Here is a 12,102-nt window from a genome sequence, read left to right on the forward strand (position 1 = left end):
CTCTTATCTTTTTATCATACCAAACAACCTCTAAATCTACTCTATCTCTCACATATTTCTCTCTACTCAACTTCTCTCTTCTCTACTCTCTCTTCTCTATCTTTCTCTACTCTACCAAACAAAATGTTAGTGTTTTATTTTCTTTCTAATCTAGCATCGTGGGACCCACGCATTTACACACCTCAATTGTTGTCGTTAATTTTTGCTTACGTGACTCACAGGTTTCTCATGTGCGAAGTCTGTGTGGCACTGAGTTGTGTAAATGAGTGAATCACACTATACCGAATTAGATAAAATAATACCTAGTAGGAATGTGAATCATCATTATGTGATTTCACGTAAGCAAAACTTAACGACAATGACTGAAATAGATAACATTTCATTTTTCTACGGAATAAAAACTAAAATATATTTTGAAGGACTAAATCCAATATTTGCTATATTTTCAGGATGAAGGTGCGCTGACAATGGTAGACATGAAGAAAGAAGGGGAAAACAAACATACTGAAACCCCACTTATTTGGGTAAGAACCACCTAAAGTGGTAGATACCCACTACTTACGGGGCAAACACCTTTAAAAGAATGAGAGTAGCCTCCCTAATGGAAGAGAGGAGACTCCCAAGGGGGAGAAAGTCCCATTCAAGGTGGCAGCTTAAGCTTTACTAAAACCCCAGCGGAGGGAAAATAATTGTGTTTTTTTTTCTTCTTTTAGGCTTTGTAGGATTGGCCGTAAAGTGTTTGAGCTTGTCCCGTGGTTCGGGGTTTCGCCCAATCTCTTATTTAATGAAAGTCTATTTTTTTTATAGACAAATGTTAGTTGTTAATAATATTAGTAAATTAGTTATCCTTAGGGTTCGAACTTTAACCTTCACCCTTATCCCATCCAACCCTTATATGTGTCCAAACTCTTACCACTTGAGTTATCATTTAGGGACGTATGAAAATCTATTGATAAAAAAGAAAAAAAGAACAGACAACATCATGCAAGCACTTTGACAAAAAACAAATTAAACATCATGCGAGCACTAAAATAGAAAACTTAAGGGTTGTTCAGTGTCCACCATCTCTTCAGATATTGTAAATATGGCTACTATTTTGCTCTATTTTTTCAAGTTACAAATTTATTTCACATAATTGCAAATCATATATATTTAAGTACGTGTTCCAATATACCATGTTCTCATGCTACACAAAGCAGCAAACTTTGCGTTTGGATGATGCATATATAAAAAATTAAAGTGACACAAACAGTGATGGATCCAGAAATTTGATGGTGTGAGGGTAATATACACATATAAATTCGTATAATTCTTTTTAATATATACTATTAAAAGTGAGTGCATATTTTACCAAATGAGACACAAGTAAGGACATTTTTTACCAAATAGGTCATAAAAAACCACACACTTTTACTACTCAAGTGAGGACATTTAGCAATGTGGAATACAAGTTAGGGCATTTAGCAATGTGAAACACAAGTGAGAGCATTTTTTATCAAAAGAGCCATAAAAAACCACATACTTTTACTACTCAATTTTTTTTCTAATGATTTTTTTAAAAATCAAGTGAGGGTGTGCCCCCATAGTCTTCTACATATATCCGTCACTGGACACAAATTACACAAAGATATATGAGACAAAAAAATAGAAAAAGTGGTGTAGATAAACCTAGCTAAATCAACGTATAATTTTTTAAAAAATTCTAAAAAATAATCTCTTTTGTTTATACACCTAAAAGTCATTATTTTTAATTTGAAACAAACACACTCTAAATTAAATTTGAGATTTTTTTTAAACGACACAAATTACATAAAGATTAAAGTTTCTCATGAGTCATTTAGACAACCCCAAGATTAAACTAGGGAACTAAAATTACAATGAAACCATATATTGTATTTTAAAGTGAAACATGATTTCATCTGCGTATAATACAAATATTGAACTAGTAGAGAAATTGTTTTGAACCCATCCTCCAACCATTCTTTTTGGATCGATAAACGCATGATATTGATATGTAAATACAGTCTAACAACATTGCATCTGTTCATAAACCTTAATAGAAAACATAGTGTGTGTATGTGGACTAAAAGAAAAATAGAAAAAAGATGAACATGGGGATGAAGTCAGGCACATGCATCTGATAGCGATTCCTAACTTGATTTCTTTGGTTTACAGCTGTATTCACGACCTTCTTCTTTCTATCTGTTAAATTCCTATATTCTTAACCTCTCTTCCAATTGTTTTTTCCAACTACTACTATTTATTTTCAATTTCTTATGATTAATTGAGATAATGTTTTATATTTATGACTCCATCAACCGTAGACTCAGACAGACTCTCACAGATTCAAAGTTTCCTCTTCTTCGTTTTCATATGGCGGTCGACCTGTTTTGATATTCTCATCATGGTTTTTTTAAGACAGCTGTATTTTTTAATTTTTAAGTTTGAGCTAGCAAATTGATATAAAAAATTCAAAAACACTTACCAACAATAGAAGTCCTTTTAATAAAATAATTAATGGTGCAATGTTTACGATACTAAATATGGTAACATTAATAGTGTTTGTTTTCACTAATCTTTTAAAAAATGTGGTGTAAATATTGATCGTGTCTAAACCCAAGGAGAGGCTCATAAGCTCGCGACAAAGCTGGAAGATTCTCGAACCATTTTCCGGTTGAAATCGCTTATTGGACCATTGTTTTCACTTTTCCATTAAATGTAAGCATGCATGCTTTGTAACATATGCCATCTCGTTTGATTGTACACATTATGAGATTCAAATTCAAAGAAGTAAGTTAGTAGAAAATACATTTTTTAAACCAAATTCAAATAAGAAAGTTAGAGATTTTTGTCCAAATAAGAGGGGGTGCTTACTCACTTACTCTTTCATAAAATCAAGTGGAAGTAAGTTAACATTTCTCTTTATTAATATAAGATGTTCTTTTATGTTATTATATAATTTCAGCTAGTTTAACAATTAGTTTTGACAAACATATTTGCAATCAACTTATATTTCAACTTTCAATTTAAAACTTTCAACTGTCAGCTAGCTTATAAGCTTTTAGCTACTTTTTCACCTTTAAGCTAACTTATCAATTAGACTTGCCAAACATATCTTATTTTGCTAAAAATTGTAAGAAATTAATGTGCATTTTTTTGGGTGCTTTGGAAATAAAAACAAGAGAAAACTGCGAATGCATGGTTAGTGTAAACTTCTTTTACACAAACAATCAATTAATTTCCCAACACATCAAATATTTAATTAAGATTAAAAGTAAATATAATTATTTGATTTTTTTTTATACATTGAAAAACCTAATCATTTGATAATGTGATTAAATGTTTTTGTAAAACCTATTTACACAAAAAATATATATTATTACTCTCTTAAATTAAACAATGAAAGAAAAGTAAACAAATAGAACGATACATAAATTATGGTAAATGTTTGGACACCCACTTTTGCAGCGGTTTTTGATCGTCACAAAGTGGAAAATAAAATAAATTATGTGTTTTGTGGAAGTTAAAATCGCGGTAAATATAGGTGTTTGTGGTGTTTAACTCGTAAAGTGGTCCACCAATCATCTTTAAATAAATATATTCCTTTAACAGATTTTACAATGTCCTCTGTTCGTGGGAAATGAAATGATGAAGAGAGAATAACCAATTAATTAATTGATAATGTAATACTACTATTAATATTCAATCACTTTCTCTATCATACACAAAACACTGAACACACAAAAAGTATAGCATTTTCATTTCTCTTTCACTCAATTTTTGGTAATCATTCTCGTGATCATGGCTTCTTCTTCTTCTTCTTCCCTGTCCCTCTCTTCTTAGTTTGTTTCCTCAAAACCCCATCTTCTGAAATCACCCATTTCAAGTTTTGAAGTTTGGACACTGGAAAAGGTAAGATTTTTATAGCTGTGTTTTGTTAGTTTCATCTATAAAGGAAAACCCATTATTTCCTGGGATTTTTATGTTGTTTTTTGTTTCTGGGCTATGATGTTTTTGTTTTATAGTTACTTTGTTTTTGTGAGTACTATTATTGTGTTTATCTTAGCTTTGAGCTCTGTGTTGAAGTGTTTTGATGCATTATTTGGTTACTAGGTGAGTTGAGTTTGCATTTTTGTTGCTACATTTTTATTTATCTGTGCTGGAGTTTGACGTTTGTTCTGTTGTTCTGTTGTGTTTCTTCATTGTTGTTTTCACTTGCTACTTTTGTCTAATGCAATTTATGGGCCACCCCACATCATGGATGGGATTGTTGACACGTTTCACTTGGCCCTTTGTAGTCATCGATCACAATTGACTCCTTCTCAAACAGTTCAATTTTGTTCCAAAAGTTTCTCAATTGCTTGAATTTGTTGTATTGAAATAATAATATAAAACCATTCTTGTGGCTCATACTCAAAAGCTAAGCTCTTGGTATAATTGGTTGTTTGATATGGTATCAGAGCTTGGTTTTTTTCTCTGCTTTGCTCAATTCCTTAAGTCTCCGGGGTAATTGAGTTTGATGAGGTTGGCTCTGGTTAGAGTTTGTTGAGGTTGATTATACTTGTAGCTTTTCTCTCAAGCTATAGATGCACTTGTTAGCAATCTCTTGATTGAAAATTATTCTTGGAGTTTGAGCTAAGCTGATCAGTTATTTGGATGTGTTAGTTTATTTTTCTTTTGCCATGTGTGCCTCACTCTGAAGTTCATGTTGTTTTATCTATATCTTTCCTTAAATTGCAAGGAAGTTGAGAAAATTTATGAGACTGGTAAGTTTAACAGATTGCTTGGTACACTCATTTAACAGAATTTTGTCCCCTTTATAAGCTTACCTATTCTCTATCATTTTCCACTGGGAAATGAACCTTTAACACTTAGAGAATGGCACATGTCTGTGCTGTATTAAGAATCAGAAAGCAAAGTTGATGAATACCAAGCTTATTCCTTTCAATATGATCACTTCTACTGCTACATGAATAAAAGATTTGAAATAATATCATATTCCATGGTCATGTGTTCCATGAAACAAAAATACACTTTTACAAATGATGTATTCTGGACTTATTTTTGAAACTCTCTAACATAATGATCAGTATTGAACAGAACAGTAAACAGTTGTAGCCACTGTTATTCGATTCAAAGCATTTAGTGCTTGGTAAGATTAGATCTTTTCTCTCATGATGCAGAAAAATCTTATCTATTCTTTTCTTCCCTTTAAGTGCTATAACTTTTTTGAATTGTTTTGAATGCTTTACAACCTCCAAATTAAATTTCTAAACAATGTCAAGTGAATTTTTCATTTTCCATGCCTCAAACCTGGAGTCTTAAGGATGTATGCATCAAATTGTTAAGTGGCAAAAATTTAGAGTAGGATAGTATGCATCTTTGATGGGAATAGGGAAAAATCTGAAAAGTAAACATGGAAACCTTCATTTTCTGTAGAAAACTTCAAATCAGTCACTATTAAATACAATATAGTTTGTGTCAAAACAAAAAAAAGGTTAAGTTGAAGCAGAATATCTCAAGGAATTCTCTGGGAGAAGTATTCATATACTCATGACTAAGCTTTTTGCTTTGTTGCCTTATCCAACGCATGTTGTTCTTCCCCGTGATTAGTTTGTTTCCAATATCTCCACAATAAAGTTGTACACTCTTTGAGTCCATGTTATGTAAAATGGTTCTCCCTTTTATTTGCCTTCACATCATTTGCTTCATTGTATGCTAACTTATGTAAGCTGGTCGTTGTTCTAATACTAATGAAATAAATGCTTGCTTTTTCTTTTCGTTTCTGATTTGATTATCATTTGTCAAATATTTCACAGGACATCTTAGTTTTATAAAATTAGTGCTTTGGATCCAATGAGGGGACAATTGTGACAATTATGGATCCTCAGGCCTTCATTAGGCTGTCAATAGGCTCTCTGGGGTTGAGATGTACTGGAATCGAACTGAGCACTGGAAAATCTGGAGTTCACAGATTCTCTTCATCTTATGTTTGTGAGATACGACTTCGAGGTTTTCCTGTTCAAACATCATCTGTCCCCTTGATAACCTCTTCTGAAGTTATACCTGATACTCAGAACATTGCTTCAAGCTTTTACCTTGAAGAATCTGATTTAAAAGCATTGCTTGCTCCTGGTTGTTTCTACAATTCAAATGCTTGTCTGGAGATTGCTGTATTTTCCGGGAGGAAGGGATCCAGTTGTGGAGTCAGCATCAAAAGGCAGCAAATTGGGATTTTCAAAATGCAGGTCGGCCCTGAGTGGGGTCAGGGAAAGCCATTGATTCTTTTTAATGGGTGGATAGGTATTGGCAAGAACAAACAGGAGAACGGAAAACTGGGTGCAGAGCTACATTTAAAAGTAAAACTAGATCCTGACCCTAGATTTGTATTCCAGTTTGAAGATGTAACGACATTGAGTCCTCAAATAGTTCAACTGCAAGGATCTATCAAGCAGCCAATCTTCAGTTGCAAGTTTAGTAAAGACAGGTGATATGAAGTATTTTACTTCCAATTATGTTGAGTTCTATTGGAATTATTTAAAATCATGACTTATTTTCTCATAAATTAGATCTATGTTTTAAAGTCTTAGTCAATAACATGTTTCAAAGAACCGTAACTCTCCCAAGTCCCTGCTCCACATATGTTTTTTGAGGTAAATGTGTTTGATACGGATTAGGATCCTATGTCACATGGCATTTTAATGTAAAACTTTGTTTTTATTTCTCTCTTTATAAATATTTAGAGGGTCTCATTCATTTAAAAGGTATGAAGTGAGAGATATACACAAAATTTCAACATAACACTGTCATGTGAAGTTTCCACAAGAGAGGATCATGATCCGTTTGATACTAAGTTTGCTGCCTGGTAAAGGTTTTCCCGATTGGTTCATTCATAGAGTTCTACTATACAATTAACTCCTTTCAATTATTAGATTGTAATTTTTAAGAAAAAATAATTTACTTTTATCCTTTACATAACAAATCACATTACTTTTTTCATATAGAGCTGAAATGTTTCTTCTAGGGACGTAATCAAGTATATTTTTCTGTGCTTTCTAAAGCTAAAACACAAATAACAGAATGCCCTTGTAGACTAATGTAGTTAACCAACCAATGGAAGTTTAAATTATATAAGCCATTTTGTCAGAAGAAGTCCGAGGTCTGATATTTTTTGAACATGGAATTTAATCCTTCTCTCAAATCAATATTTCAAATGCAAAGTGGTAGCTGATTTGTTCATTGTTTGTGCCAATTGGACCTTATATCTATAATACACAACCTTTTCTAAAAAATTGTTATTAATAAAACTTTTGGTAGTTATGAAATGACAGGGTTTCCCATATTGACCCGTTGAGCACATACTGGTCAGATTCTATGGACATTTCTGACTTCGAGACTGAGAGGAGAGAGAGAAAGGGGTGGAAGGTGAAGATCCATGACCTATCTGGCTCAGCTGTAGCTGCAGCCTTCATAACAACTCCCTTTGTTCCATCTTCAGGTTGTGATTGGGTTGCCAGATCCAACCCAGGAGCTTGGTTGATTGTTCGTCCCGATGTCGGTAGATCCGAGAGCTGGCAGCCTTGGGGAAAGCTTGAAGCATGGCGTGAGCGTGGCCTCAGAGACTCCGTGTGCTGCAGATTCCATCTTTTATCTGAAGCTCAGGAAGGAGGTGAACTCCTCATGTCTGAAATACACATAAATGCTGAAAAGGGTGGAGAGTTTTTCATAGACACTGAAAAGCACATGCGAAATGCCGCAGCAAGTCCAGTACCAAGTCCACAAAGTAGTGGAGACTTTGGTGCACTGAGTCCAGTAGTTGGAGGTTTTGTCATGTGCTGCAGAGTTCAAGGCGAGGGGAAGCGGGGCAAGCCATTGGTACAACTGGCATTGCGACATGTGACGTGTGTGGAGGATGCTGCCATCTTCATGGCGCTTGCAGCTGCTGTTGATCTCAGTATCGAGGCTTGTAGACCTTTTCGTAGGAAGATCAGAAGAGGTAAACAACATTCTATGTGAAGAACAAGGCTAATGTTAGTACAAGCATTGTCACTAATTTGAATGCTCTTCCTTTTCATTTTCATTGCTGCAATAGTTCAAAAAATGTACAGCATAAGTTGCCACACGTTTCCCACTTCAGAATTCTTCAACTTATTAGCATTGTGATGTCGTTGGCTACATGGCAATGGAGCCTTTGTAGTTTGTACAGTTAAGATGCATGAAACTAGCTCAAGTCAATCAACTTTTCTAGATTTGACATCATTCAAAAAAGCTTCTACTCTGATAGCTGTTATTGTCACAAGTCAAATATCTTTGCTTCATTGTTGTTGTGAATTTACTAAACTTGATGCAAATAATGAAAATATTTTAGTTGGAGTTAGATTAAAGGAGCAATTAATAGGAAGGATGAGATAAATGGGAAGGATTGAACCAAACGTTAGACATTCAACAAGCAAGAATCTATGTAGGCACAAGTTTTGTATTGGAAGACGAATCTATTAATATACTAAATCTGAACCGCGCGATTAATAATTAGAGCACTCTCATTTCTCGACTTTTCAACTTTCAAAAGATATTTATTAGCAGGTGAAAAAAACTGGTGGATTTCAGAACCGGCAAGAACGAGTAAAGATCTATTGAATTGATCTACCATAGGTGATGAAAACCAAGTTGAACCGATTAATTTTTAGGCTTAAATGCATTTGGTGCCCCTGATGTTTCAGGTTCGTGTAAATGACACCCCCCATCTATTTTTGTCAATGTTTGTACCCTCAATGAAACAGAACAGTGTAACGAGTACCCCTCCGTTAGTTTAGAAAACGTCAAACTAACGGAGGGGGCTGACGTGGTTTTTTTTTTTCCTATTTGACACGTCATTAAATAAAACTCAAAACTTGGAAAAATGGTTAAGGGATTCGAACCCAAGACCTCAAACTTGCAAAACACACACTTTACCATTTGAGCTGCACAATCAATTAGTTATATTATGAACAAAAATTTATTTATATCATTATTCCCCTTGTTCTTCTCAATTCTTCATCATCTGCTTTATCTCATCATTGTGTTTACCATCTCCATCCCCAACCACATTGAAACCCAGATTTCAACATCTTGCTCTTCTTCTTCATCATAGCCAACTAAACCCAAAATCAGAACCAACCTCCATAGTCCAAACCATCTCCTTCTCCAATCTTCTACCTCTCCTTAGCAACACGAAAAAGCAAAATAAACAACAACCCCATGAAATGAGATTCCAACAACCCAGCCAAAAACACCGTTCAAAAACCCACAGACTCAAACCCAATTTCTAAAAACGATTCTAACTCTTTTCCCTCTAGAATTTAAGCTCGTGAGGCTTCATGCTAGACTTCAAGGAGAACCTGGAACCTAGGTAAGCCTTCAGGTCTGGAACACTCTCGATGGCGTAATTTAACAATGGTACCAGCCAGTAATTTAACATGAGAGTGAAGCCAAAATTACAAAACTCAAAAGGGATTGATTTTGAACAGCTAGCGGATACAGTGAAGAACCAGGGAACAACCTCAGGCACTCATTGAGCTCTTGAAGTGATCCTCCAACGCTCCATCAATTTGTGCTTCTCTTCTCAGATCTGGAAACAAAACCAGAAATCGAACTCAAAAACAAACCCATAGATCTCATTTTTCTGCAAAATCAAACCTTCTCAAACAGCCACCGCAGCCCAACCTCACTTCATCCCTACGGCAAACCTTCTCAAACAGCCACCCACACCCAACCTCACTTCATCCCTACCGCAACCCACAACTGCAAACCTTCTCAAACCCCACCCCCATATCGGAAACCTAATCCACAGCCTCATCCTCGCGCCGCTCTGCTCCACCGCCATCACCCAACCCCCACCACCGACTGCTGGCCACCACCGCATCCCACCCCACCTCCACCCCAAAAACCAGAAACCCACTCACCTCCAACCACCACCGCAACCCACCCTACCCCCTTCCCAGAAACCCAATCGGTAACCACTCAAAGGGAGTTTTACCATAAATTGGGGGTGAAAGATGAAGAGAAGGAGAGAGAGAGAGAGAGAGAGAGGGGGAAGGATGATCTGAGATCTTTGCACATCGCAACTTGGATCTTCACACGGGCTTGATTATGGGTTGCTTCAGGTATTTTTGAAAAGGAAAGGGGGAGAAGAAATTTGCACATCCCACTTAGGCTCTTCTTGTTTACTTTGGTTATGTCTGTTGCCAGAATATGAGGTTTGGAGCTTTGGTTAGCAGTGGGAAGAAGATCTGGGTATAGGTTTAGAGGAGGCTAAATGATATAAATAAAATTGTGTTGCAAAATATAACAATTATTTATGTAGCTCAACTGGTTTAGTGTTGGTTTTGCCACTTCCAGAGCTTGGGTTCGAATCTCTCTCACAATTTTTTCCCAATTTTAAACGTTATTTCCACGTGGCAGGTCTAAAAAATAAAAATAAAAGCCACGTCAGCCCCTTCCGTCAACTTTTTAACGTCACTCTAACGGAGGGGTACTCGCTACACTTCTTTATAACATTGAGGGTACAAACATGGACAAAAATAGATGGGGGTTGTCAGTTGCACAAACATGAAACATCAGGGGCAATAAATGCTTTTAAGCCTAATTTTTATTTGTAATTTTTAAGAATTAATTTTTTTGATACATCAGAAAGATAAATTACCCCCTTTAAGGATGGATCCTTGTACCTCCTCACCCAACTCATATGTCCCCTAACTCTTACCACATGAGCTATCATTCGGAAACAATTTTAAAAATTATTCATAACCCTTTATTATTTATTTTCTATCATATAAAATATATAAGATAAACAACCTATAGCAATTGAAATTTAGTTAGCCTAAATTTCAATTATGTTTCCAACAATACAATTATGTTTTCTCGATTATAGTTTTAGTTAAATATTTAAATATATTAAGTTAAACAATTAAATATATTATATTAAATCTGAAGCGCGAGATGTGGAGATGTTGTGTCAAATTGTTTCTACTTTTATTTCATGCTGTATAAGCAATTTTGAACATTTGAGGCACTCACATTTCTAGATTTTTCAACTTTTAAATGATAAGTTTTAGTGTTCTGAAAACCGGACCGACTGGTCTGATCATCAACCACTTGAAAAAACTGGTAGATTTCATAAATAACAAGAATCAGTCAAGATTGATTAGACCGGCCAAAAAAGTGAAACCATTAGAGATCGGAGCTCATGGGGGCACATTGACATAGGGAAACCATTTGGGAAACGAGGCATGACATGACAAACCAAGTTTCCCTTCCAACTTGAGATTTTCCCTTGAAAACTCATTTTCCACCCAAATTTGCATAGGTTAGTCTAGGGAAATCGATCATCGGGGCAAGAATTCTCGAATTTTGACATCGGAGCTCATGGGGGCACATTGGCATAGGGAAACCATTTGGGGAACGAGGCATGCCATGGGAAACCAAGTTTCCATTCCAACTTGATATTTTCCCTTGAAAAGTGAAAACTCATTTTCCACCCAAATTGGCATCGGTTATCCTTGGGAAAAGCATCATCGGGGCAAGAATTCTCAAATTTTAACATCGGAGCTCATGGGGGGACATTAGCAAAGGGAAACCATTTGGGAAACGAGGCATGCCATGGCAAACCAAGTTTCCCTTCCAACTTGAGATTTTCCCTTGAAAACTAATTTTCCACCCAAATTTGCATAGGTTAGCCTTGGGAAATCCATCCTCGGGGCAATAATTCTCAAATTTTGACATCGGAGCTTATGGGGGGGCACATTGGCATATGGAATCCATTTGTGAAACGAGGCAAGCCATGGCAAACCAAGTTTCCCTTCCAACTTGAGATTTTCCCTTGAAAACTCAATTTCCACCCAAATTTGCATAGGTTAGCGTTGAGAAATCCATCATCGGGGCAAGAATTCTCAAATTTTAACATCGAAGCTCACGGGGGAACATTGACATAGGGAAACCATTTGGGAAACGAGGCATGCCATCGGAAACCAAGTTTCCCTTTCAACTTGATATTTTACCTTGAAAACTCCTTTAACACCCAAATTTACATAGGTTAGCCTTGGGAAATCCATCTTCGGGGCAAGA

General features: G+C 35.7%; 1 protein-coding gene across 1 annotated transcript; it reads left to right on the top strand.

Annotated features, from left to right (window-relative positions):
• The first annotated feature begins 3,710 nt into the window (after positions 1–3,710).
• Positions 3,711–8,247, top strand: LOC130745907 (uncharacterized). The gene is made up of 3 exons (XM_057598329.1): positions 3,711–3,912; positions 5,820–6,487; positions 7,332–8,247. The coding sequence occupies exons 2-3, from the start codon at positions 5,880–5,882 to the stop codon at positions 8,014–8,016; spliced, it is 1,293 nt and encodes a 430-aa protein (XP_057454312.1). The 5' UTR covers positions 3,711–3,912; positions 5,820–5,879; the 3' UTR covers positions 8,017–8,247.
• Positions 8,248–12,102: the final 3,855 nt, after the last annotated feature.

Source organism: Lotus japonicus, chromosome 3 (genome assembly GCF_012489685.1).
Source record: "Lotus japonicus ecotype B-129 chromosome 3, LjGifu_v1.2".
In the NCBI taxonomy this organism is placed as follows: Eukaryota; Viridiplantae; Streptophyta; class Magnoliopsida; order Fabales; family Fabaceae; genus Lotus; species Lotus japonicus.